At 49.8% G+C, this 27,345-nt stretch overlaps 1 protein-coding gene across 1 annotated transcript in view; it reads right to left on the minus strand.

Annotated features, from left to right (window-relative positions):
• The window catches only part of LGR6 (leucine rich repeat containing G protein-coupled receptor 6), a 40,407-nt gene extending 19,573 nt beyond the window's left edge, over window positions 1–20,834 (minus strand). Inside the window, exons 1-7 of the mRNA XM_033519840.1 lie at window positions 20,794–20,834; window positions 20,489–20,560; window positions 6,455–6,523; window positions 4,982–5,053; window positions 3,823–3,894; window positions 2,721–2,789; window positions 1,665–1,736 (exon numbers count right to left, since the gene is read on the minus strand). Of these exons, the coding sequence (XP_033375731.1) occupies window positions 1,665–1,736; window positions 2,721–2,789; window positions 3,823–3,894; window positions 4,982–5,053; window positions 6,455–6,523; window positions 20,489–20,560; window positions 20,794–20,834 (467 nt within the window). The remainder of the gene's footprint in view (window positions 1–1,664; window positions 1,737–2,720; window positions 2,790–3,822; window positions 3,895–4,981; window positions 5,054–6,454; window positions 6,524–20,488; window positions 20,561–20,793) is intronic.
• Window positions 20,835–27,345: the final 6,511 nt, after the last annotated feature.

Genomic DNA, 27,345 nt, shown 5'->3' on the forward strand with positions numbered 1-27,345 from the left:
TGTTGGGGTGTTCTGTGCAGAGCCAGGAGCTGCACTCAATGATCCTTGTGGGTCACTTCCACCTCAGGATGTACCATGATGACATGAAATCTGTGCCCTGAGCAGGAGCTCTGGATGAAAGCAGCAGGATGATGCCAGGTTGATGCTGAAGGCTGCCCTGCCTGTGTGAGCTGGGTTCAGCATGGGTGACATCCCAGGATGGCTGTGCCCCTGTGCTCCTGCAGTGTCTCTACAGTTCCCATGAGGGATCCTCACAGAGAATCCACACCATGGTGTGAAGCCAGAAGTGCAGCTTGAACTGTGTTATCAATGGTCAGATGTGTCACACTCAGAGCTCCTATGGCTGCCAAGGGACAGGCAGAGAACAACCCCTGGGTCTGTGGGGACGGGGGCCAAGGCATTTCAATAGCAAGAGAGATGTAAACGTGCACAAACATTGGCCCACATTCTCTCCAAACCCTGAAAGCAATGCAATTAATGTCAGGAAGGTTCACTAGGGAAGAGGAACAAGAAGCAAGGAACAAGGTGGTGTGTCCCAGTAAAACTCTCTCACATGGTGGGGTGGGCACAAAGAACAGGCTCTGCTGTGAGGGTTTGCAGTCTGATAATTTGCAAACATAAACAGAGGTTTGGGACCCAACAGCCTGGGCCAGTCCAAAGCAACCACTGAATTGGTCCAGATGTCTCAAGATGAGAGATCTTCCCTACAGGGACATCTGGAACCAAAACCCTGTAATCTCCCAAGTTACAAATTGTCTTCTTTTATTTTCATGTTTTACTCTTGTTTCCGATTTCCGTGATCAAGAATTCACTCCTGTTGCTTTCCTGGAACAAACTTGTTTTCTTTTTCAGCTTGCTTGTATAAAGACTGATGAGAGGCAAGCCTGCTGTTGCCCTAAGGGTGCAAACTTGTATAAATCTGGCTCATGACTCATTTCCTGAGGACGTCTTTGACTCCAAACATTGTTGGGGATCTCAGGAACTAGGGGTACGATTCCTGAAATGATGTAAAATCTTTCTGAGATGTTGATTTCATCATGTACCAAGAAAAAGGAGAAAGCATGACCCTCCCCCAGCATCATTCAGTGCCTGGCTAAGCAGGCAGAGCCAAAGAAACAGAGACTGAGCACAACCCTGATCTGGCTGTGCCACCCCACATGAGGAAATGTGGCCTTGTGGCCTCACAGGTCTCCATCAGGTCAGACCTGATCCTTCCTGGGATATGAACAGGATCCTTCCTCCAGATGATGGCACTTACTGGAGCCCCAACTGCAATAAGCCAAGGCTGGGACAGAGGGTGAAGGTGATTTTCCCCTTGTTTTTGGGCTAAGAGCTTCAGCATAACTGGGAGCTCATTTTGTACCCTCCCTACTCTCCTTGCACGGGGGTGGGACAGTTCCTACTGGTGCAGAGCGAGGAGGATGTGCCTGACTGCAGCCTGAGACCAGAGCATCATGCTGTGGTGAAGCACCAAGCTGAAGAACAAGTGAGAGCTCAGAGTAGTCATTAAGAAGGTGGTGATTTCTGCATGGAAAAGATGATGGAATGAGAACCACAGGATGGTCTTCCACAGCTGGTCCTTTCCCTGATCTAGACAAAAGGAAAGCCCAGCTCCTGAGGGCATTTTTTAAGGATCAGGCAGGTCAGAGACACAGGTTACTCACAGGACTCGGAGGCTGGGCAGCTGCTGGCACATCCTTCTGGGGAGGAAATGGATGCCTGCCCGGGTCAAGGTCCTAGAGGGATGGAGGAGAGAGAAGAAATGGTGTTGCTGACAGTCAGCACCCAGACTCTGTGACCCAGAAGCCCAGCTGCCAGTCCCAGATAGTGGCAGGAGAAACAATATCAGTAGGACAATAAAATACCTGGAGAGAATAAAAAACTGCCTAGCAGTTTTGGAAACAGCCACAGCTGCTGGACCTGGCTAAGGTGAACATGCCTATGAAGAGTTCTGGGCCATGGCTGAGTACTGAATTCACAGCTGTCCTTGGCCTTGCTGGGGCAGTGCCCTCTGCACCATCCCTGTTCCCATTGTCCAGGCTGGACAGGCCTGGAGCCAGGACTCCTCAGAAACCTGTGTATGAGGGATGGATGGTGTGTCCCTGTGTCCCTCAGACATGGCCAGGCCACACCCTGGCCAGGAGTGCTCCCAGCCTGGGCTCAGCATGGGGGCTGGTGTCCCAGAGAGGAGAACCGAGAGGAGAACCATGTGTGGCCAGAGGCAGCGTGTCCTCCAAGGCTCTGCTCTCCTGAGGAGGGGACAGGGTGGCTGCAGGAGCCCCAGCCTGGGGACAGGGTGGCTGCAGGAGCCCCAGCCTGGGGACAGGGTGGCTGCAGGAGCCCCAGCCTGGGTGGCAGACGTTTCCTGAACCACACCACAGTGCCAGTTCCAGTATGGGCAGACACACTGGGGCGCAGCAGAAGCACTGCACTCAGAGGTTCACTCCTTCACAGATGCAGGAGGGAAGGAAGAAAAAAACCAAACAAACCAAAAACCAGACTGGAGCACACTCAAGAGTATCAAGAGAGCCACTCACAGGGAGGAAAGCTGTGTTCAGGAGCCACAGGGGTGAAACGAAGCAGAAGGGTGAGTGACCAGGGAGAGGCAGAGCTGAATACTGCACAGCACTGGGAAAGTTGTCCTCACTGAAACAGCCTGGACCGCCTTGGAGGAGGAAGAGCACAGCTAGCAGGGTAAAAGGGAGAGAGGTGCCACTCACAAAACTTCTAGGCTGGTGGTGCCTTTAAGGTCTGGGAATTCCCTGATGTCCGTTGCTCCATTGAGTGACCTGCAGAGAAACGAGGGTGAAGTGAGCTGGACAGAGGACCTGGAGGCAAGTGCAACTGCCCAAGGTTCCAGACCCATCAGCCACGGTGGAAAATCTGCTTCCTCACACCCAGATGTGATCAAGGCCCAGATCCTGCATGTCCCTGTGCTGGAGCAGATGCCTTGACACATGTGGATACAGTGAGATGGAGCTGGGCACTTCTATGCAAGGAGACTTGGCAAGCTCAGAGCCTCTCCCAGCCACTGACATTCTTGGCACGATCTCTACCCAAATTAAATAAAAAAACCCCCAGCAATTTCCATGGGGAATGTAAGCAGGGCATCCCACCCAAGCCTCCCTGGGTCTGTGCATTTGGATCTAAAGAATGTAGGGCTATTTGAATGATTTATTTTATGTGCCTGGGTGAGGCTTGTAAATAGAGATTTATGAGGTTGCCTCTGCCTCAGTATTTATAGTTCTGTGCCACAACAGGTTGGCTGAAAAGCCAACATGGGGCAGCTGTTGGGGTCCAGGTGGTGCCCAGCCTGTGCTGGTGGCCCTGGAGCAGCAGGCCTAGGGCCAAACATGTGAAGGAGGCACTTGCACTGCTGGCTGCCCAGCAATATGATTTGTGCCATGGTGTTACATGTTATTCCACTTCTCCATCTTGTGGAGGAAGGCAGATGTCCTTCAGTGTCCTTCTGTCTGGGCAATTATACAACAGAAGCAAAAGCTGTGGCACTTGTGTATGAGGTCATTGCTGCTCCTGGCACAACTGTGGGGACCCTGGAAGGCCTCAGTGCCTTTTAGCTGTGTGGGGAGGAGGAATTAGTGGCTGCCTCCAAAACACTCTTTTCAAAATTATCCTTCCTCAGAAGAAAACATCTGCAGTGTCCACTCCTTGGAGTAGCCTTTGGGCAACAGAGTGGTTTCATGGTCCTCTATTGGCACAGGGGCTCTTGAAAAGTGGAAGGGAGGAGGCCACAAAGGTGCCCAGTACACAGGGCTTGGAGCTTGGATGTTACCTCTCTGTGCATGTGCTTGGTGAACTTACAGAGTGTGGAGCTTTGGCAAGTACTGGAAAGCAGACTGTCCAACAAACTGGATGGGATTGTCATAAAAATGGCTGCAATGGGAAAGAGGAACAGGTCAGAGTCTGCTGCACACAGTGAAGATGCTGTTACAGGTCAAGAGCCCCAGAGCTGCTGTGCTGTGAGGAACTCTTGTTCCCAGATAACCACAGGCTCTGTTTCAGCTGGACATTGGTATGACTGAGGTCTCCTGCTGGTCTGAATGGGTCCTCTGGGGTCCTGCTGAACCAGACAGGCTAGAAAAGTGTAAAGCCCTTCTTCAGTCCTACTGAGAAGCACCTTGCACTGGAGGCCACCTCCTGTGATCTCACACACCTTTCCCACTTGTCACAGGGGAGAGAAGTGAGCTCTTGTAGGATATGGGAGGAGTTGAGTCCCCTCCTACAAGAAGCACTTCCCCCCCACTAAGTGTGAAAGACTTCAGGTGGGCAGATGCAATGGAGAGATGAACATTTTGGGTGTATGGGCCCCACCACCCATCACTCTGTGGATGCTGCCCAGGGGAGATGGGGATGAGGCTGGTTGTTCTGCCTGGAGCAGTGAATGGTTTCACCCAGTGTCACCGTGGCTTTCCAGATACTGCTATTTCTATAATTTCAGTCTGGACAAGCAGAGTTTTTGTCACTTGCCATGATTTTCAACGTCTTTGTGGTTCAGAGAAGTATCCAAAAATCACTAACTGTGCCTGGGTCAGAGCAGAAATAATGTGACAGCTGGGTGTGTTTATCTGCAGAACTTTGTGTCCCAGGTCTGGGCAGACACACAGGGATCTGGGATCCCAGCTCTCTGACACGTGTAGCTGCTGCTGTAGCTGGCCAGCAGCTTTTCTGAACACAAGGAATAAACATCAGCAGATGTCAACCAGGGCTTAGGCTGTTTCCATGCAGACCACCTGTAGTTTGTTCCTCCCTTGCTATCAGCCTGTGCTGCAGCAAATGTCTGCTGCAAGGAAAGGAGAACCCACAGCAGCTCTGAGAAGAAGCAATTTCAGCTTTGGCACATGGATAGCAAATATCAGATTGTTGTCATTTGACTACTGTCAGAAATCCCAACTAAACACATCAGAAAATGTCTCTTTCTGGGCAATATAAAGATGTAGGAAACATTATTTAATTTTCTTACATTGTTTGGAGGAGGGGATTCCCAATGAATGCGTTCTCTGGAATAGCTTTGATGTTGTTGTTATGAAAGCCACTGTTGGGAGAAAAAAATGTCTTGATATGAATTAAATTAACCTTCTTTCCTCAACTCTTTTAAAGCCAGAGAGACTTCAAAATATACATAAAATAGGAGATACAGGCTCCTTCCCAGGTGCAGCATCATCCTAGCAGGTGAACAAGGTCTGTGGCTTCTCAGGACAGAATCTGCATTTACTCTGTGGATGCTCTATATATGAACCAACCCCACTGAGGATACAAGGACTTAAGGTTTAACACTATACAGGTCAGGAAACAGAAACCAGCCAAATACAAAATTTTCTATCCTCCAGGAACTACAATTTTTATGGATGGTTTCTGTTACAGCTCCACAGCTGCCAACCAGAGTGTGCCAGGAATTATCGGCCCGCATGACTTTGAACAATTTCTAGCTCTAACTGGGATATTTTTGGTTAAGCTTGAGAAAATTTCTATCAGCAAACTTTGCAGCAGAAGAGAGCTCTGTGGCCACAGTATGACCTCCTGTACAGCAAAGGCAGCCACAGGTTCCTGTGCCCAGGACTAAGACCAAGCTCTGGGTGATGCCCAAGTTATTTATCTCAGTCTGAGCAGGTGATTAGTTGATGACTGTTTGGAATTTTCCTCTTTAGTGACAGTCATTTCAAAAGCCATCTTGAAGAGGATTAAGGATCTTATTCTCATTTTCAAGGTGAGAATAATAATGATATCTGGGCTGAGCAGAGAAATCTCATGAGAATTGTTCCAGTAAAGAAAAAAGTAGTGTCAGATTTTTACTCCAAGGCTCCCAGAAACACCAGAGCATCTGCTTTTGTCCCACCCCAGCCTGGTACCAGTGTGGCACAGGAACTGTGGATCCACATCAACTCACCCCACCCTGGGGCTTCTACCTTGGTGGGTGATAAATGGGATGGTTTCTTATGATTAGTGTCTCCCAGGCTGACCAGTCAGAGGAAGGAGAGCTATCCACTAAAATGATCATTAACTTTGGTAATTCCCTATTATAAATTTATTAATAATTTTATTATTTAAGGGAGATAAAACATTTTTTGCACATTAGAGGAGGTGGCACAGGGCCTGCAGACACCACGGCCTCACAATAACACAAGCTGGGGAATGGACATCAGAAGCAGATGGAGTTTGAGCCCCTGAGATGCCACAGGAGAGTGAGGAACAGTAGGAGAAACCTGCTCCAAGGCAGGCAGAGACTCTCACTCCCCTCCATGGTGTGGAGGCTGATGGGGAGGTGGTCAGGGCTGCTGGAAATTGAGGTGATAAACTGCTTTGATGCAGTGGATAGGGCTGGGAAGGAAAAGAAGGGTTTGTGTTGAGCTCCCCTCAAGTCAGAGCACATGAGATGCTTTATTGGTCACTCTCCCACACGGAGTGGTTTTGAAAAGGATTAAGTGGAAAATCTCACAGCTCCTGCAGTCGTCCCAGTGTCCTGATAGCCCCGGGGAATTCCAGCAGCTCGTTGTAGTTCAGATCCCTGGAAAACAGGGAAGGGAAAAACATTCATTACCATTTCTGTAGGAGCTCAAGCACCTTTATCTGTGCTTTTAAACTTGGTCATTAAGAAGGGAGACAGGTATTTCCTACCATGCTGATCCAGCCACTGCCTGGAAACACAATCTTACACATTCCTGCTTGGAGCACTGCCAGGTGAGAGCCAGTCCAAGCCATGGCTGCTGCCATGGGGCTCCTCCCCATCAAGAGCAACTGGCCAGTGCTGCTGCTCCCCATCTCCTGAGGGCCCTGGCCCCTTCTCACAGGAGCTCAGCCCTGGGGCTTTGGCTCTGAGTATTTTTTCTTGCTTTTCCAGGTCAAAATTGGATTATTTGAAGGACAAGAAACACAAACCGCCCATGAAGGGCTTCTCTGGGCCCCCTCACCCTGTGGTGCAGAGGGGATCAGGGGACCATTCCTTCAGTGGTTGTCCTGGGGACACCAGGTGTCCCTGCCACTGGAACATGCTGTGACTGGGAACAGTGGGAAGAGGAGTCTGTGGGAACACTTGGGTCTTTTTCTGCTGATTGGAGTCAACCCCACATTGAAATCTATGAGCCAAAGCTGGAAGTGATGTGAAAGGACACTGTTGAGCATTAAGTGTAATTTGCTGTGTAGTAAAATAAATAAAATATACTATGTTGTTTGTAATCACAAGTCTAGAATTTATCCACCCTGGCTTGGCAACTAAAAGAGACATCTGAGTCTGAATGAAATCACAAGAGTTGTGTTTGATCTCCAAGGATGGGCTTGACCTCTGGAAAAGGATTTATTTGACCTTTGGGGCACTGCTGGCAACCTGGGAGGAGCAGCCCTTCGAAGGCTGTTCCTGCTGTTGGCTGGAGGGTGTCCATGGAGACTGGCTGGGCTTTGGGTGTGCAGCACTTCTCTAGCAAGCCAAACTTGCTCCTTGGAAGGCAATTTCAGCTGTCACAGGAACATTTGACCCTGTCCTGGCCATCCCACTTTGCAATTCACCCAAGTCTGAAAACCATGCGACTGCTTCCTACTCGCATGAGACTCACCAAGTTTTAAGTGGTAGATACTTTGGAACATGATTACTGGCTCCTGGAGATTACTGTATAATTACACTTAATGAACCTCAAAGTAATTACTGTGTAACCTGGATTGTGGTTTATGGAACAGAAATAACTGAGCATTTACACAGCAACGGGCTGCTGCCCAATTACCCTGTAATTCTCATCCTCTGGGCCCAGGCATGGTCATTATGCTATGATCTCTCTTGGCCCCTTTGTCTCTTACATCTTCTCTCACTACCAGTGCCCCTGCTTGGGAACGACTCCATGGCACCACCTCAGCTTTGCCCTGAAGGTATTAACCTGGGAAACCAAGAGAGTCTCTCCAAATCGGCCCTTCCAGGACTTCCAGCTTCTATGATTTATGTCTTAGGGAATGCTTATCACAGAATTACAAGATAGGGCACAAACCCAAGACAAAAGTATGGAATGAGGTTGTTGTGGGCGGATTTTGTCTTGTGTAGCTCTGACGAGGTCCACACCAGACCTTCTTGCTGGATTCCCTGAGAAGCTCAGGTGCTGTGGCAGGTCCTGTTTTGCCAGGGTTTGTCCCCTGACACTGAGGGCCATTCTCCCTCTTCCAGTTACACATCTGGATGCTGGTACTGTGTGCAGGGATTTGAGCAAATGAATTCTGCTCCTGCAGGACCCAGAAAGGGCTCATCTTATCTAATAGTTGGCAGTGCTGGCTATCAGCAGGGAAGGAGCACAGGGCTGGTGGTGAGACCGTGAGCTCTGCCTGCCTGGTGCCCACCCTGCAGTGTGGTGGCAGGGTCCCAGCACACCTGAAGCTGCTGTGCCTCTCCCAGGGCCCAGGAGTGGAACAGGAGTCCCCTCCTCACATCTGTTAGACAGGAGAGCTCTGCCTCTCCCCAAACTTGCTTGGACACACTCTGCTCTCCTCTGGCTCCAAGCAGTGGTTTTCCTCAGTCTTCTCTGCTTGAGCCCAGATTGATCTGCTCAAGGATAAACAGCCCAGCACATGACTGCTCATAGCCTCACTCTTTGTTTGTAGCTCCCTATCAGCTGCTTGGATGCTCTTGGCCAGTGTCTGTAGCTGGCACCTGCCAGGTTCCATCAGGGCCTGCCTTGGGGCAGGACTGTTAATGGCACATCCCTTTTCTGTTGCTCAGAAAGATACAGGAGTGGATTTCCCAAGTAAAAAAGCAATGGGAAGTGCAGGCAGGACCTCACTGGGCATTTTCAAAGCATCAGTCAAATCTGATTAACCTCCAGATCACTGCACTGGTTGAAATAAGAGGTATTAGCAGCCTAAGTTGAATGACAGCCCCAAACTATGCACATAAAGTGCATAATACCTTTAAAAATGTCACCCTGTAGTGACTCCCTGAAGTTAGAGGAAGATTCCACAGGGAGCAGGAAGCTGCAGAGGTCATTTCAGGCTGGGTGTCTGCCTGTGCCACTTCCCTCCCCTGCACCACAAACTGGGGCTGGGATGAGCCTGTGTGATGCCAAGGGACGGTCCCTGGAGATGAGACACTCCAGGTGACATTCATCTCGTCCCTAGAGTGTCACTGCCACTGTGGAGGCTTCCTGTGATGGCACAGGGCTGTTTCTGTGACTGCTGACAGATGGAAGATATTGCCCAACAGAGAGGAGGCTTGGCTCACCTGTGATTCACTAACAGAACAAGGGATCTTAGATCTGCAACCAGTATTATTTACAAGGAATAATTCATTGTGCTGTAATATTTGCTCCTGTCTTTAAAAATGTGTTTCCTTTCCAGCCTGCACCTCTTCCAGGCAGGCTGGTCTTTCATCAGCAGATGAAGGTTCTGTTTGTACCTCCGCATGTGTGCAAGTAGGTACAGGACCAGTTCTTCCTGAACACACACCGTTCCCAGCCCTGGCAGCATCCTGGGGCCTCCCTCCCCTCTGCACTACACAAAGAGCATTCATTGTGTTCAGCAGCTCCTGCTGGGTGAAAGCCCATCTTGGAATGCTGGCAGACCCTGGGCTTGTTGGAAAGTGGAAATGCAACCAGGTGTAGTCAAGCTGCTCCATCCTGGCTGGCAGTGACCCCGCTCTGTTCAGAGGAGACAATGTGCCTGTGCTCGCTCCTGCCTGTGCTTCCTGGATTTTGGGGAGGTGAGCCTCCCTCCTGGAAAACAACCCAGCTGCTCTGGGGAGCAGGTCCCTGAGAGCTGCTCACAGGTGGCTGCTCTGGCTCGTGTGCTGCTCTGACTTGTCTCCTGCACAGCTCCTGGCCAAACTCTGCTCTATCCATGGAGTTCAGCTGGCTGGAAGGGGCTGGAAGAAACCTGCACTCAGGATGGTCCTCAGGTGTCATCTCTTCCCTGCAGTGGGGTCACTCTTCCTAAATCATGACATGAAAAAAAATTCCCTGTCCTTTCTTTCACGGAGCTGGAGTTGGGCTCTGCTCCGAGTAATGACCCAGAAACAGCATTCAACAACCTCCACCACCTGTCAGTGAAGAAGTTTCTGCTCATTTAGTGAAATTCAGTCCTCAGGTCTTCTTTCCACAGATGCTACCAGGCTCCATCTGTCCCAGCCATCTCCTCTCTGCCTGCTGTCCCATGGGAATTTGGCCCAGCCCATGTGCCTGCTGGTGGGTCCCTGGAGCTTCTTCCCCAGCAGAAGGTCAGGGCAGATGGGAAGGAGTCATGGCTCAGTGGGTCAGGGATGATTTTGCTTTTTGATTCCAGTGGCAACAGAATTTCCTGCCCTGAGCTGCCCATCAATGAGCTGCCCATCAATCACAAACCCTCTCCAGGAGCTGGTGGATGTAGGAAAAGGAGGTGCTGTAGCAAACACCTTGAAGGGTCCCTTTCCTCTCCCTGCCTTATCTGAGGTACTTGGACAATGCTTTTCTTCCCTAGCTCCACACTCTGGCACTTTCCCACTGCTTCCAGATTTGGGATGACGCAGGGAAAGCTGAAAAAGCCACTTCAGTGTTCCCACTCTGTGGCACGGGCTGGGGGGGCCCAGGAGAGGCCCAAGGGAGCTGGACCTGGCAGTGCTGCCCCAGCTCTGGGGTCTGACCCAAGGCTCTGTGTGCCACGTGTGGGGCTTCCTGGCTGGGGAGTTCTGTCCTTTTTGGCACAAAGCAGATCAATGGCAGCGTTATTTACTGGAAGGATGGCAAGACACCATGGCCATGGCTATGCCAAACAATAGGGAAGCCTCACAACAATAACAACAACAAAAATAATTAAAAATAATGAGCGTGGCATAAAGGAGTTTTCCCCATTATCAAGGGCTTTTGAAAGTGAAATCAGTTGGGCAGGAGGTTCAGAACTGATGTGCAAGAGCAATGACTACAAATAATCCCTTTCCTTGGCTGGGCTCAAGGTTACCAGCTCTAGCATGGCAGTGGGATGGCAAGAGGAGCCTTGTCTGTTCTTCTGCTTGAAATGAAAGCCTCTGAAAGGTCACCCAGTCTGCCCAAGACACAGTGAACTGGCTGCTTTTCCATTGTTTTTATTGCTAGAGGGAGCCTATAGCTTCATATTTGGAAGATCTTAACCAACCCTGTTGTTTATTTAGAAATAAAAGTAAGTTGACATCAAAGGCCCAGTTATTTTGGGCTTTAACTGCCAGGGTGATTTGAAGCTGACAACAAGCAGCCTGGAACTATTAATATCTTCAGTCATGCCAAAAGGAGAGAAGGAGGGGAAAGAGTCTCAGGTCAATTTTCTGCCTGTTAGGGACTATTAGTGGTTCCACACAGGAAGCCAAAAAAAATAAAATTATATAGTACTATAAATTCTTCCATAAGCCACAAAACACCACAAATTTGCAGCTAATAAACCTGAAGGTGAAGCGAGATTAGAAGCTGTAGATGGGACATTTGCTGACTGTTTAGGTCCCAGTGGAGTTGGAGCCATGGTGCCTGGAGAGGACTTTGTGAAGCCTCCTCTGAGGGCCTGCATTTCCACCTGTCCTGTGCTGGCACCTCATCAAGCTGCCAGTAAATGTAATTATTGCCTCTGCTAGTTGTGCTGGTTACTGTGGGCAAATCAAGCACTGGGAATGATTTAATGGGTAGTCTGGAAGCCCAAGGGGGCCATGGTGACCATGTAGTTTGACTTCTTGCCCAGCACTGGCCAGACAGCTTTATCCAGACTTCCATACGTGCACTCATGGCTTGTGGCTGAGCTGCCAGATTACTCCAATATGAAAAATAAGTGCACAATCAGCTGCCATATTTTGTGGGATCACAGATTCATTAAGGTTGGAAAAGCAAAGATCATTGAGTCCAACCACTAACCCCACTGTAAACCATGTTCCTAAGCACCCTGTTTTTCTGAATGCTTGCAACACTTTCTGTTGTGCTGCATCAGCCCAGACCCCGCTCTCCTGGCAGTGGCAGGCACTGAGTGTGTGCCCTTGCAAGTGTCTCCACTAAGTGAGAGGAGGGAAGGGGGATGTGGAAGGCTCCAGGCAATGTGCCCATCCCCTAAAGGAAGCCATGCAAGAGGGGGATGCTCACATGCACTGCAGAGAGGCAGGACCCACCATGGGATTCATCTGCTAGGGTCGGTGTTTTCACAGGGAAATTAATCACGTCCTACCAGCCCCCTTTTTTTTGCAAATTATAAGGAGAAGCCAGGCTGTGATGGAACTTGAGGGAGTGCATATGTGTCCCAGAGGAGCAGAGATGGGCTGCCCATGGTGAGAAGGTTGTCAGGTGCTTAGGGTACGTGATTCCTGTAGGAGCAAGCAGCAGTCTCTGAATGAGGATTCATTCTGGCAGCCTGGCCTGGAAACATCTCAGCCTCTCACTGATACAGTGCTGCAGCACTTTACAGGGTTTCTGTGGCACTATGGATGCTGAATGTGAGAAAGCAGGCAAGGGAACACAGTGTCTGTGTGAAACCAAGTCACATAACTTTCTCAGACTGGCCTGAGAAAGTCTGGCCTGAGAAATCATAAGGAGGAATCCAGACAGTCCTTGGAGATAGAAAACAACCTTGCAGGTGGTGTTTGTCACCTTGCAAGGGGTGGTGTTCCCAACTGACCAATGATGGTGATGTGGTGGTTTAATGACCATTGAGAGTTTTACCTCTTGGACCTTCTTGGACCTGTCTATAAAAGAAGATCTGGAATAATAACACTTTCTCTCTTGTGCAGCCCAGACGAGTCCGTGTCGTGCTTTGCTGTTCCCAATACAGTGTGACAATGGCCCACTGAGGCAGGGGACTGTCTGTGGGTTGTGCTTTGTACTCCTGCAGCCACCAATCCCTAGTGGAGCTCTAATCTCCACTGGAAATCCCAGCAGTGTCCAGTGTGTGGCTGTTCCACCCAGGACTCCTGTCTGCTCTCTGGCTGACAGAGGTAAATCCTTGATGTATTTACCACTCTGCCATGCACATTCAGACACAAAGGTCAGGGACCTCGGTGCTGGGACACACAGAAACATCCATGGAGCTGATGGCTCAGGAGGCAGACACAGAGGAGGCTGCTCTTTGCCAGCTGGAGAGGAAGGCAAAGCTCAGGGAAGCCTTGTCTACATCAGAGACATTCCTTCCAGCTGCAGGAAGGAAGCTGGGGATGTCTACCTGCTCCCCAAGGTGCACAAGTGTCTGGTGATCAGCCCCTGGAGCTCTGCTGCTGGCAGGAGGGAGTGTGGGATGGAGGCAGAGCTTCTGTGCATCAGCACTTCCATGGTGAAAATGTGCCCCCAGCTGCCTCTGCTGCCTCCTTTGCACAGGCATCACTTCACACTCACACACCTCGGGAGCAAGAGGCACAGATGGCTGCTCCAGGAAAGGCTGTGGGAACAGGGAAAAGCTTTGGGCAAAAGGAAGCCCAAAGAACCAGAGGGAGTGAGGACCTCTGATGGGTCACAGCGTGTCTGCAGACTCAGATGTTGGAGCTTGGAGATCCCCAGTGCTGTTCATTGCAAGATCAGTGACTCCAAGGCTGCAGGATCAGTGGCAGGGGGAACCAGGCTGCCAGGTGCAAAAGGGGGTGTGAGGATCTGGTGAGCAGAGGGAGAACAGGCAGAGTCCTCAGATGGAGAAAAGCCTTACAGTGGAGCCATGGAAAAGTGCAGTGCCTCCAGAGCTACCTTTTCACCTGAACTGCCTTCACTTTCTGTCTTTTTTTTTCTTTATAAATGTACAAAATATCACATCTGATTGGGCTTGTGTTCTGCCAAAGCTCAGCCTGGTTACAAGGTACTGAGTGGTCAGAGCTGGGCTGGATCAGGGAGGGCACACTGCTGCCTTAGGGGGAGAAGCTGCAGCACAGCCCAAGGAGACACCTAGCCAGTGCCAGTGTTTGCCAGTTCAGTTTTACAGGTGACTTTCTTTGTTTGGAAAAGTCACTTTCCACTTACACAATGATCAGAGCAGCCAGTGAACTTCATAGCTCTGTTCTTGGACCAGGCACTCGTGAAACCAGGGCTCTCAGCTGTGGCCCTCCTTCCAAAAAGCCACATGTCCCCTTCCTTTCTCCATCCCCTCAATCTGGGTAGCTGAACCTCTCCTGAAGTCCCTTCCCTCCTCTGGCAACAGAGCCCTGATGAGCTGCCTGGGGACCCATGCTGACACTGCAGGGCTGGAGCATCAGGATGCTGAGGAAGTACCAGAGCAGCTCAGTGCAGCAAACAAGGGTGTCCTTGAGGGCTCAAATCCATCAGCTGCTTTGGGAATTGCACAGATTTGGGATTAACATCAAAAGACTGCACAAAAGGCTTCAAATTAAACACACTGATGGAGTGAAATCCACTTGAGGAGCAAGGTAGCATGTGGCAGACAGTTTTCTGGGAGAACAGCAAAGCCTGCCTGGCCTTTAAAGTGTTAACCAACACTTGTATGAGCTGTACTGGAGATATTTCCCATTTCCTTCTTCCTGCCTTCATTGCCCAAGGTGCACTTTATATTAATTTTCTTACTTTTTTTTTCCTCCCATAGAAAAATCCAACTCTCCAGAGGAGTTGGTAGGTTCCAGCTCTGCTCTGCATTTACAGACTCGACTAATTACCCGGGTAATGGGACGGCTGCTGTGGTAAGGGCATTTCCTGTGAGGCAAGGTTAGGCAGATAAAATGCCTGGAGCCAGAGGGTTTTGGATTCAGCCGTTCTGGGAGACGTTTCTAATTTATTAGTGCTATTTTTTAAAAAGAAATTAAAAGGTTTTTAAATGAATGGAGATTTGCTCTTTCCAAGTGATTTATCTCCTTTGTCTGATGGGCGGAGGAGCTGGCAGGGATGTGGATGGGGAGGGAGAATCCAGGGAGATAGGAAACAGTGGGGTCATCTCAGGAGGAGGGATGGGCTGCGTGGCCTCTCTGAACACGTCTGTGTCAGAGACAGGCTGGAGATTTCCCAAAGGAGCAGCACTTCTGGGGCAGATTGTTGCTATTTTGGCTGCAGCCTGGAGGCCTCCAGCGTTCTGAGCCGGTCCTGGGGAGCAGCCATTCATTTCCCAGCCCCACCTTGGCCCCACTGGGGGCTGGGAAGGCAGGACACTGCCAGGACACGCTTCTGCTCCCTGCCAGCACCAGGGTCTGTCTGTGTCAGGCAGGAGGAGCCCTGGCCCCAGCCCTTGGTTCTTGCTCCATGGGACTCGGCTGTGTCCATCACAGGGCCCACTGGCAGGGCCACAGCTCTTAATTTTGCATTTTCCCTTTGCCTCAGCAGCTCCAGACAGAGCTCTGAGCAGGTGTTGGGGAATATGAGGTGGTTTTTGTGGTGAGGGACCCTGCACATCCTTTGCCAGCCCACCTGAGAGCACAGACTGTGGGAGCCACCACTGCTGCCCACCTGCCTTGTGCCAGAGACCCCAGGACTCAGCAGGCTTCCTGCCGTATGTGTGTGACAGTCAGCCCCCAGGGCCACCACACCTCTCCCTGCTTGGACAAAACAATCTGGTGGGAGGGAAAAAATGCTTTCCTCTTTTCTTCAGAGCAGAGATCCTATCCCAGGGACATTTTCAATGAGCCACTTCCACAGCTGCTCTGGTGGAAGATTTGGGAAGATCCATGGGAGTCTCTGTCCCCTTTCAGCTGCACTCTGCACTCGCTCTCTGGGGTCTGCTCTGCTCTGCTCTGCCAGGGGACACCGAGGGCTGAGCTCTGCTTAATAGCAGGGAGCTGGGGATGCTAAATGATGGTCTGTGTGTGCTGGTGTTTGGAGATAGAATTTGGGGCCAGCTCTGAGATTCAGCTGCCATAATTACACGCTCTCCCCACAGCTATCTCTGAGGCACACACACACACTCAAACACCTATGGCTGCACAGGTTTAAGTCAGTCTCCCCTTCCATCTCTCTGCATACAGCAGTGACCTGGTCATGTTGGGGTTCTTCACTCTTCAGCTGTGATCCATAAAATATTCATATTTCAGGGACACAGGGGCATAAATTCAGTGTTATCACGTTCTACCTAAGGAGGCTGAAGTTGAGCACTACAAGGTATGAGGAAATTGTTCATCAGCCTTTAGACTGTGTTCAGACTGAGAGCGAAGCTCAGGGACCTTAGGACGCTGCTCAGCTTTCCAGGTGAATGTGGTAAGGAGGAAACCTGGGCATGAGAGCAGCCTCCCTGTGGAAATTGAGGTCACAGGGATCCCCTCATGAGAAATCCTTTCCCCATACAGCAGTGGGGAACCTGGCCCCTGTGTCAGCACCATGCAGGCCTTTGGATGGCACTTTTCCCTTGCTGTTCCTCTGAAACCACAGCCATGCTCTCCCCAGCCCTTTTCCCCCAGCCCAGAGCACAAGAATCAGCCTCTCATTGCAGTGATGCTCCTGGCTGCAGCTGAACTGCTCCTTCCATCAGCTTTTACATGAGCACCCCTGCCCACCAGGCTTATGATACACACCAAGTCTCATCATAGAATCATCGGGTGCTTTGGGTTGGAAGGGACCTTAAGGGACCTTAAGGACCACCTAATTTCAAGCCCCTGCCACTAGAAGGTGCCTAAACCCCTTGCCCTTCTTGCTGCTTTGTTAAAGACTGAGAAATTAAGTGTAAGATAATCAGGAAATGTAGAAGTCAAGACCTTTCCATCCAAATGTCAGAAACAGGTCACTCTGCCAGATGTTTTCCAGCAGGTGTTAACCATCCTAAAGGACCATACAGCACGGGGCAGGAGTGCCAAGGCAAGTCTGGAACAGGGAAGCACTGCAAACAGCAGTGTGTCTGCAGTCTCAGCTCCTGGCATTCCTTGCACCTACTGCTTGCAAAAGATGGTGCTTCCCTTGACTCTTCTTCATTTCACCTCCCCATTCCTCACCCTCTCAGGATACCCTCACCCTGCTGTTTCCAGGCCATTTGCTGTGGTCCAAAATTCACCTTGGCCACAGGCCCTCTGCTCTGCCATGCCAATGGGTGAGGATGTCCTTCCCTTGGTATTTATGGTCTCCATGCTCAGCAGGGCAGTGCTGGCTCCTCTCTGCATTTCCTATGGGCATCCCCTGACCTTACACCTTGTGTAGAGGATCAAGGCCATTCCCCAAAGGGGCTACAGGAGGAATGTGTCACAGCTGGATATTTACACTCTTATTTACTCCATGTCTTTGGGAAAGGGCTACAAAATGTCAAGCTTCTCCCATTCTGACCATCTAATCCCTGGTTTCATGGCTCAGATTGGAGCTTCTTCCCACAGCCCTGTTGTTCTGTGTCATCTCTGATGGGAACTGGAGAGGGAATCTCACTGGCTTACAAGGTTGTTTCGAAACCTCCTTGGGAATCTGGCCCAGGCTGCTCTGACTTGCTTCCAGCCTACCTGCCAGCCTTCCTTCCCAGGAAGAGAAAGGCTGGGAGTGCTGCTGGGGGGGCAGCCAGTTCTTGGCCTGACAGAGAAAATTTTCTTGGAGCTGCTTTCTCTGGTTTCATGCTGGTGTTTGACTCGTTGAGACCTGGTGGGTGCTGCTCATCTGCCTTTCCCCCCATCAGTGTGGAGAACATGGAGCTGGTCTTGCTGTGCACTTGGCAGAGCTGACTTGTTGCAGGTCAGTGCAAGGAAAATGTGAAGTCATTCATCTGGCTTCACCTCTTTCTAGATTTGCTGCCCTCCTGAAATATCAGGGCCAAGCCCTCTCCAAGAACAGAGATGCTCCACTGGGATCTGTTTTTGCAGAAATGCTGGGACTTGGGGCAGGTGAGCAGTGTGGTTGTACTTATGCAGCTCACACATTGCTGAGACCTGCACAGGGCAGTGCCTGCTGCTTCTCTTAGGGTTTTGGCATTTAATAAAAATAGAAGTTTTCCTGTCTATCTGAACATGAAAAGAAATCTTTCCCTTAGGGAGACAGAGGTTTTTGCACCTAAAACTTGCCAGGCTCTTCTGAAAAACCTGAAACAATTTTTTCCTCTCAAATTTTACAGTTCTTCAAGTATTGAGCCTGGTTTATAATCAGCATCTGGCCACAAATACTCATTTTAGGAACCCTGGAGAAATTTCTGTCTTCACCAACCCTTACCATCCTGCTGCCTTCCAGGAGGTAACGCCCACGGGGTAACTGAGAGCATGGTTTGGCTTCCACAAGCCAAGAAAATGTGCTAAGTGCTGTCAACAGAATGTAATCATAATTTGAGTTAAAGGGTAAATGTGGAGACTGTAATCGTCTCCACATGCACAGGAGCTGAGAGGTGGTAGGTGGATGCAGGTCTAGCAGCTTGGCTGGGATGGTGCAACCAAAGGCTTGGCAGCTTTTTGCCCCAGAGCCTGCCCAGCTTTGGTCAGCAACGTGGGGGTGGCTCCACTTGAGGAACAGGCATTCCTCAAGGATCACTGAGTTGGAATGCTTGCTGGCCCAAAGGTGAGAATTGGATGCTCAGGCCAAGAGGAGTAGAAGGTCTCATTGCTCTGGAGGACACTTCAGAGCAATCAGATGTGGAGGAGAGTGGAAAGTCTGGAGCTGTCTGCCACAGCACTGTCCTTGCTGCAGGCAGCTGTGCAGGGTGGGGCTGTGGGACCCTCACACCATCCACCCTGCAGAGCCTGGACACCACAAGCACACAGGCAGAGCCACCCTTGGAGCCTGGATCCTCCCAGGGCTGCCTGATCAGCATCAGCAGAGACAGGACTTGCAGAGCTGCGGTGCTCCAGAGCCCCCACACTGCTGCACAGTCCTGTCCCTGCAGGCACTGGGAGCAAGAGCAGGGGACATGGAGTTCCCCAGGTGCTGGGTGGCACCTTGGATGAGCAGCAAAAGGCAAAAAAGTGAGAGTGGGAGCAGAGTGGAAGAGAGGGAAAATGAGCATTCAGTACAAATGGCTGGGGAAACAGAATTATCTCCCAGGGCTGTGAAACCCTTTAGCCTTTCCCACAGCAAACAAGGGGCAATCTTTTCCTCTGCAGCTCCATCCAGCCTGGGATGGGCAGCAGCATCTCTAACCACCCTGGATGCAGGGTTGCCCAGATGCAGGCTGGAATGTTGCTGCATGTCTGCTACAGATGTAGCCCAAACAGGATTTTCTTCCATCAGGGAGTTCTCTGCTTCCTCCTGCAGCTCCCTGCCTTTGTGCTGCCTGGGTGCCACAGCTCTGCCCTCACATATTTGCCTGTGACCACCAGAAATGACTGGGGAGAAAGCCAAGCTGGGACCTGTGGGTCACCAGAGGAGACCATCCCTCAGCCTCCCACCCTGGCACAGTTCAGCCTCTCCCAGCTGAGCCCTTCTGGGTGGTCCCAGGATCTGCCAGTCTGTGAGGAAGAGACAATGTGTGTCATGGTCTTGCCCTGAGGAGTGTGTCTGGGGACCAGGGGTTTGCCTGCTGCCGCCACTCTTGCCCGATAGCTGCTGTTGGCACCGTGCTGGGCACAGAGGGGCCCTGTCTCCTTGAGTGGCACTTGAATGCTGGGAAGCAGCATCTTCTGCCATGACCTGGACCCCCTGGTTATCCTGGCAGGAAGCAAGGGCCTGACTCTGACCCCAAGCCTGCATGAAGGGACATGTTTCTGCACAATTGAAGGCATCAAGCACCTCTTCCAGTCTTTCAGAGCCTCAATTTATTTGTTTGCTTGTTTATGTTTCCTCCTGGGCCAATGCACAGCACATGAGGCACAGGCCATTAATGCAGCTGTCACAGCACAGGGAATGTCCCAGGCTGTGGGATGAAACTCTCCCTGATTCAGGGTGAGCTCCCTGCTGCGAATCACAGAGTCACAGATGGTTTGGCTTGGAAGGGATCTCAAAGCCCATCTCATTCCACCCCCTGCCATGGGCAGGGACACCTTCCACTATCCCAGGTTGCTCCAAGCCCTGTCCAACCTGGCCTTGGACACTTCCAGGGATGGGGCAGCCACAGCTGCTCTGGGACCCTGTGCCAGGGCTTCATCACCCTCACAGCCAAGAATTTCTTCCTACTATCCGATCTCAATCTACCTTCCTGCAGATGTGTCCTGGAGGTGAGTTCATTTCTGCTTCCCATCCTCCCTGCACTCTTCTGATGGATTGTTTGCCAGCCTCACCAAGCACATGGTGCACAATGAAGTCAGCTGGCTATGGGTGGTACCAGCAGACATGAGATCATCTCAGAGATACCCCACAGCTCCCAAGGACTTTACAGGACTTTATAAACTCAAGCCAGCCCCTGGCTTTGGTTGTCAGGTGTTGGGGAGGCTTTAGGACCGTGCCCATGTGCTGAGGAAGGTGACACACTCCCTGAGTAGGGAATGCATCCAAGCTCTTGGGATTGCACCTGGACTAGAATGGTGTCCAGAGCCTTGGAACCCCTTGCCATCCACACTGCACACATGCACAGCCCCCCCTGCAGCAGCAGCACAGCCTGAGCACCTTGCACAGCCACAGGAGGAAAGCCCACCCAGAAAGCATCGTGCCCTGGGCATCCAGCCCTGCTGCTGCCCTCAGTGATGGTGAGCAGTGCCACGTGTGGGGCTGACCTTGTCCTGCATGCTGTGCTGGGGGATGAACACAGCCCATGTCTTTAGGACAGAATAAAACAGGGCACTCACAGGGTTTCCAGGCTGTGCAGCCCATCAAAGCCGTTGGCTCCCAGGCTTTGGATCCGGTTGTTGTGCAGGTGCCTGTGGACAAAACAGAGATGGTCAGTGGGGGTGTAAGATGACCTTTTCCTTTGGTCTGAGCTGGTCCAGAACATCCTGTAAGCTGAGCACAGCCTGGGCTGGGATGCCAAGGGCACTTATGAGGTTCCTCTCTTACCCTATGAGACACGTGTTGGGTGCAGTAGTGCTTGCAGAGAGCTACACAGCTCCCGTTCCTCTCAGGAACTCCAGGCTAATGTAGGAGTTTCCCTGACATCTCCACCTTCACAGCTGCCAGGTGGCTGTGGATGAACATGCTTAAGCAAGAAGCTTCAAGAAACACCCTAGAGATCACCTTACCCTGGGCTCAGCCCACGGTGTGGCTTCACCAGCTGTTCATGGGCACTGGGTGCTATCTAAAGACACAATCATATTTGGACTCCTCAGAGACTTAGTAGCAGCAAGAAGATTTTGAGTGCAAAATCATCTTGTTAGTCACAGTTTATTATCTTTACATGAAAAAAAAAGAAAAAAAAAGAAAACACTGCCAGTTCCTGGACCAGCTCCAGTTTGATTGCAATGAGAGTTGTGTTCAGTTCAGTGCTTCAGAGTGCCTGGCTGAAGTGCTGGGGCCATGCCACAGGCTGATGCACATTCCCTGCACCATAGAAACAGTTTTTTCCTGCTCCCCTTCATCCTGCTGCTACATGCCATGAATATCTAGTGCTTACAGGCTTGGGAGCTCCCAGCCTTAATGTTGGCACTGGGGAGCTGTATGCTGGGGGCCCCTGCAAAGCCACCTGGGGTAATTTTGCCTTGGAAGCTCTGTAGGTGATGAGTTTCTGGAGTTCTGGGTTCTGTGTTTCCGTGGATCCCTCACTCCCCTGTCTCAATCTTTTGGCAAACTAAGGCCTTAATCCCTGGATTTCTTGTCTTGGTTTATGAGAAACTCTTGTTTATGTGTGTACATCTCGGTGTTTCTTCCATGTCACTTCCTTTACAGCTGTGAGGAATTAGCTAATTGTGCTTCTCCCTCTGAAATCCCACTCAAAGGCACCTCTGAGTCTGTGGAGAGAGTTCTTGTGAGCAATCTGAGAAAAGTCTGCTGAAAACCAGGAGAAGACAACCCACTGCTGCCCAGTCTGCACTTTTACCAGCCTGCACTTAACCCCCTCAGTGATTACCACGCTTGCACTGCCACAGTCTGGGTGATAAATGTCCACCAAGGAAGGGCAGGCTGCCAGGGCAGGTTCCCCATCAGCTCAGATTCTCTTTTAACCCCAAGTCCATGTGGTGAATTGCTGTCATACCCCTCCCCTTGGGGCTCCTTCTGCCCCATGCCTATGATAGCACTAGCAAGGGATGCACCAGCCTTTGTCCACTGCTGCTGCCTCCTCCCAAGAGCCTCGGGGAGGCTCCAGCCTGGCAGGTGGATCAATGATTTTTTCATTATTTGCTGCTTGATCTAAATGTGTCTCAGCTTGAAAAATCTCTCACTCCACTTGGAGTCAAGTGTGAGCTGTTTGGCTGAGCACAGGCAGCTCCCACTGCCAAATATTCTAGGGTAAAACAGAGGAAGCTGGAAGGGGAGGAACAGCCAGGCTCTAGGGCAGTTTGTAGGGGCCTGCAAAACAGAAACAAGCCTGAGACGGATGTTTGTCATTGGGATGAGAACATACAAACATTTGAGAGGAAGAGGAAGGGAAAGATATCTGATAAAATGTGTTTTCTCCTTTGAGCAAATGGGAAAAAAGAAAAGGATGTTGCCTGCAAGAAAACTTAGATTGTGACTTTTAGAGGAGAAAAGAAGCCTGAGATCAAAATGAGAATCTCATGGGGGAAACTTCTCTTTGTCACAAGAAAAGAAGTTTGTGCCCAGATGGTTTCCTCCATCAAATGTTAACAGCTTCTGGTCATGCTGCCTTCTCTTCAGTTGGTGGTGCCAAGCACTTTGAGTTCCTTTGGCACTGGATACTGCATTTGGCAAAGAGAGGGTTGGGGTCTGGAGTTGCTGTGGGATCACATGAAGAGGTACCACAATAACCCCATGTCCCAAAGCCCTGTCTGCTGTGAGGGGACAGCGTGGGGACAAGGGAATGCTGAATGCCAGGGAAGGTGTGAGCTCCCTGGAGCTTTGCCAGGCACACACAGGACGGTGTGACTGCACACCTTGGCCAAGCCTGGACATGCTGACCAGCTGACTGCTATCACTGCAGTCAGGCAAGGAGACAGCAGAGAAAAGCAATCACCTGCTGTGTTTATATTTGGCTCTAGAGTGCTTTGTTTGGAGGCAGAGTAATGAAAATCATCCGAAGGAAGTTCTTTGTTGGTGAGAAAATTATGAACGACCAAAAAAGGGAGTTATAAAAAAAATTGCTGTCCAAGCTGAACTCTAGAGTTACCCAACCACATGGCAATAATAGAAACAAGAGAGCTGGAAAGGTAAACACTTGAAAAGACATTCCTGTCTTCCATCCTGCCTTTTTTTTTCTCCCCTGGTAAACAAATTTTAACAAGTGGAATTGCAACATCTCCAGTGCTTGTCAATTTGAGCTCAGCCCACACAACGATATATTCTGCCCTGTAAATTACAGCTCAGCTGGTTCGATAGCAGCTCAAGGTTCTTGATTCTGGGCTATAAACAACCCCTACAATGCAAAAACATGGGAAGTCTTTAAACCTTTGCTGCTGGAGCTAGAACTCACCAGTCTCCTTGGTAAGGGTAATGGGCTTTAGGATCTGTGTCTCTTCCTGTGCAGGTCAGTGCCATGGAGTGAGGATGGGCTTGGGCAGTCAGCAGGGAAGAAGCTGTGCCCAGGATGAGGATGGTCACTGCAGGCTGTTCTCAGCCATGCTCTTCCAGCAGAAACCAGAAACCAGCAATTGCAACACTGAACCCTGGCAGGGTGGGACTGCCAGGATCTCTTGCAGCAGCACAAGGGCTCCCACCTGCCATAGGACAAGTGAGCTCCTCTGCTGCCAGGGGAGCCCTTGCTGTGTCTTGCTGAAAGCAAAATAAGTGAGAGTGGCTGCAGAATCCCACACAGGCTGGGGAGAGAGGCTGCAGCCTGGCTGGTGCCTCAGGTGGTGAGAATTTAGAAACAAAGCAGAAAAAGTCAAACCCTGCAAGATTCATTCTGACCCACAATAAGAAATGTGCAACAGATTCTAGAAAGATTATTTCCTCTCCTTGCCAACAATTTCTTATCCAAAATTTGGAGTAAATGTGATTTTTCCCCATCATTCATGCAACACCCTTAGTCAAGTTTGTTCAGTTTTCATTTGATTTCCTTCTCCATTTAGTTTTCCAGTGAATGAAAAGGTCCTGGAGAACAGTCTGAGAGACAGTCCAACACAGGCAGTAGCTTCAACTCTGGCAATGCCACCTCCAAGGGGACTGCACATTTGTCTTACACAGAAGGGAAGCAGGTTGAGCTGGTGCCTAAATACTGCTTTAATGCAGGTGTATGGGCAAGGAAAGGGAAATTATGTCAAAATCTGCATGGAACACTGGTGAAAGCAGATCTGGAAGGACAAACGTGGTGCTGATACCCACCCTGGTAACCGGATGTCAATGAACTGAAATGGGTACAGAGAAGAGCAATAAAAATGATCCAAAGGCTGGAAAAAAAATTGGATTGAGACTTAGAGAACTCAATCTGTTTAGCTTATTAAATAAGATCAAGGGGATGAGTGCAGTGTAATGTATAGGATTCTTCCTGGTTAGAAACTGGGTACTAAAATGGTTCTGTGATTTAGTGGAGGAAAGAATAATAAGAACAAATGTCTGAAGTCAAAGCCAAAGAAAATTCAAATGGGAAATATGAGCATTTTTTTTAACACTAAGGATGATTAACCACTGGAACAGACTACAAAGAAAAGTGGTGGATTTGCCATTGCTTTCATTTCTAATGACTTCATTATCTCCTTCTCAAAAAGGACAAATGCAAACATTTTCCATGGATTATTTGCATTAGATGATTTGAACCAAGCTCAAATCTGACATCATATGAATTCTCCCCTGCCTAGCCACTGCCATGATGAGCTTCCATCTTCATTGTGGCAAAATTGTCCTTTTCCTCAACTTGGCCATGGATAAGTAGAGAAATCTAAGCCATAAATGGTGCAAATTCCATGGATTGTTTCCATTAGTGGAGGACCAGCATGAGACTTGTCTGGTGAAGAATAAAGCTTGATCAAAAGTGACATTCTCAGGGTGCATTGGAGCACGATTTGCTTCTTCCTCAAGTGCTGGAGAAGGAAATCTACTTTTGCCAAGGCAGCAAGCCTGGTCCTCTGAGAGAAAAGGCACTTTTGCCAATGAAAAGGCTCATGAATGGGACCCAGATGTTCCAGGCAATATTGTTCTTAGTGATAATGAATAGCACATGCCTGGCACTCCCTGCCAACACCGAGGTTCCCAACAGCTTCTCACAGAGGCACTGGTAACTCCCTTGCACAGGTGAGGGCAGGGATTCACAGGCTCATCCTGCACCAGACTGGGCTTTGTGGTGCTGGGAAGCTCCAAGTCCCAGAGATGTCAGCTGAAATGACTGGTGATCCCTGGAAAGCAGGGATGTGTTGATGTTTGCTCCCAGGCAAGGAAGACACTGAAAAGCAGTGGTTCCTTCTGAAAGCCTCAGCCAGAATTACACCAGAACAAGGACAAAATGGCAATGGGAACCCAGGAGCTTTGCAAAAAAATTTTCTCTTCTTGTCACTAAACCATTCTGTTAGAGAGAGAGAGCTGCATGTTCTTTAAGGATAAAAGCTGTAAGAAAGAGGAATTCTGCTAAAGATCCTTAATTTACTGTCTTCACACTTTCAGCTGGAAGGTCCTGCTGAGTGACCTTGAAAATAAATTATCAGCTGATATTCAGGTTGTGTAAATGTCAAGTGCAGCAGAGGGGAGAACCAGTCTTATATCAGCACACACACTCTCAGGATTTTCTATATCTACAGGATTGAGGTCTTGGTGTTTAGTAGCTATGAAAAAAGCAAATGAAGAGCTAGAAGAGGGAAAATGGGCACAGAACAGCATTGTATAAATCAGAGTTAATTTTTATCTTTGCTACAGTGTGCAGATTTGTTGGTGAGAAAATTATGATGTGTGAAAATGAGAAAATTATGATAAGGTCTCTCCATCTGAAGGCGTGAAGGAAAAAATAAGTGTGATATGAGAACTAACTTCTGATTTTACACAGACAGGTAGTAACAGGACAAGGGGAAAAGAGGGTAGTTTTGGGGTATTTTTTTTTTAAACTGAGAGAGGGTAGATTTAGATCAGATGTTGGGAAGAAATTCTTCCCTGTGAGGGTGGGGAGGCCCTGGCACAGGGTGCCCAGAGAAGCTGTGGCTGCCCCATCCCTAGAAGTGTTCCAGGCCACTGGATGGGACTTGGAGCAACCTGGGATAGTGGAAGGTGTCCCTGCTCATGGCAGGGGTGGAACAGGATGAGCTTTGAGATCCCTTTCCACCCAAACCACCCTGGGATTCCATGTTGCAAACCAAGTAATGGGGACTGGAAGAGCTGAGCTGAGGGAAGGGTACAATAGACAGTAACAAATACAGTATTGGCACAGAGGAGATGGACATGGAGCACCAGAATTAGAGATAAGCAGAACTAACTGGTAATGGCATGAGAACAACTTTTCCCAGAGTCCACTTTTTTAACCAGGTAGGTGAGGGTCAGGTTAGAGGAGTGGAGCTTCTCTTTTGCTCCCATTAAGGGGCTAAATTGCCTCCTGGAGGTTTCCAGGAGCTAAAGCTCCCTGTGGACCCAAACAAGGAAGGATTTGTGTTTTGACCTTGTTTGCTCTAACTTAAGGGGTTCTCTGCTATGTGATAAAACTACTTGAAGATTTTCTCTATCCAGGTCCCTCATTACAGGGCAAACATCTCTATTGCTTGGCCTACTTTGGAAAGTTCACTCCAACTCTGTCCCACACACACCCCAGCATCTCTGCTGAGCTCCTCAGGTGACATCAGGAAAGAAGGGAACTGCAGCCCACGGCAGATATGCAGCCCACTGCAGATATGCAGCAGCAAGGACACATCTGCAGCATGGGGGCGTTTCTTGGCAATGTAAGGTTTTACTTGAGGACCCCTCTGGTGAGTGGGACTGAAAGAGGTGCTGATTCCTGGCTTGAGACTTCTGGCTGAATTCAGCTGACAGAGGAAATGAGGGACACTACTGAGAACTGCTGTCATGCACTTTATTGGGCTGTCAGCACAGCACCATGGGGGTTTCACATGCTGACTGCTGAGTGAAAAATCTCTTATGCTCAAGAAAGATGATGAGTTTTGTAAAACAACCTTTACTTCATACAAACCATCATCTGAAAAGTATTCAGGATTATTTCTGTGTGCAGATATTAAGATACATTTGGTCCTGAATAGATCAGACTGGAAGGTAACCACCTATTCCCATGAACTATCCTGATCAAACATCCACCTCTCTTCTGCCATCAAAGCACAGTGCCAGCACCCCAGCACATGGAACCCTTGTTATTAAAGCTGGGAAAGGATGGTGCCAATTACAGAGATTGATGGATTTCATGATGAGTGATGCATACAGGGCTCTGCTCACTGAACAGCCTGCAGCCCTAGCTCAAAGCCTGCAGCAGCAAAAAATGGGAGTAAGATCAGGGAATTCCTCAACAAAGGTGTAATTTATTAGCAGGCACCAAACCTTTAAAGTATTCCAGACTGAGGCTGGGACACTCTGATGTCAGCACTTGTGGCAGTGCAGGAGAGTGAAATGGTTCTGCCCAGGGCCCAAGGTGTGTGGAGGAGGAACAGCACAGATCTGCACCTGAGAGGCTCCT

Source organism: Parus major, chromosome 26 (assembly GCF_001522545.3).
Source record: "Parus major isolate Abel chromosome 26, Parus_major1.1, whole genome shotgun sequence".
Taxonomy (NCBI): Eukaryota; Metazoa; Chordata; class Aves; order Passeriformes; family Paridae; genus Parus; species Parus major.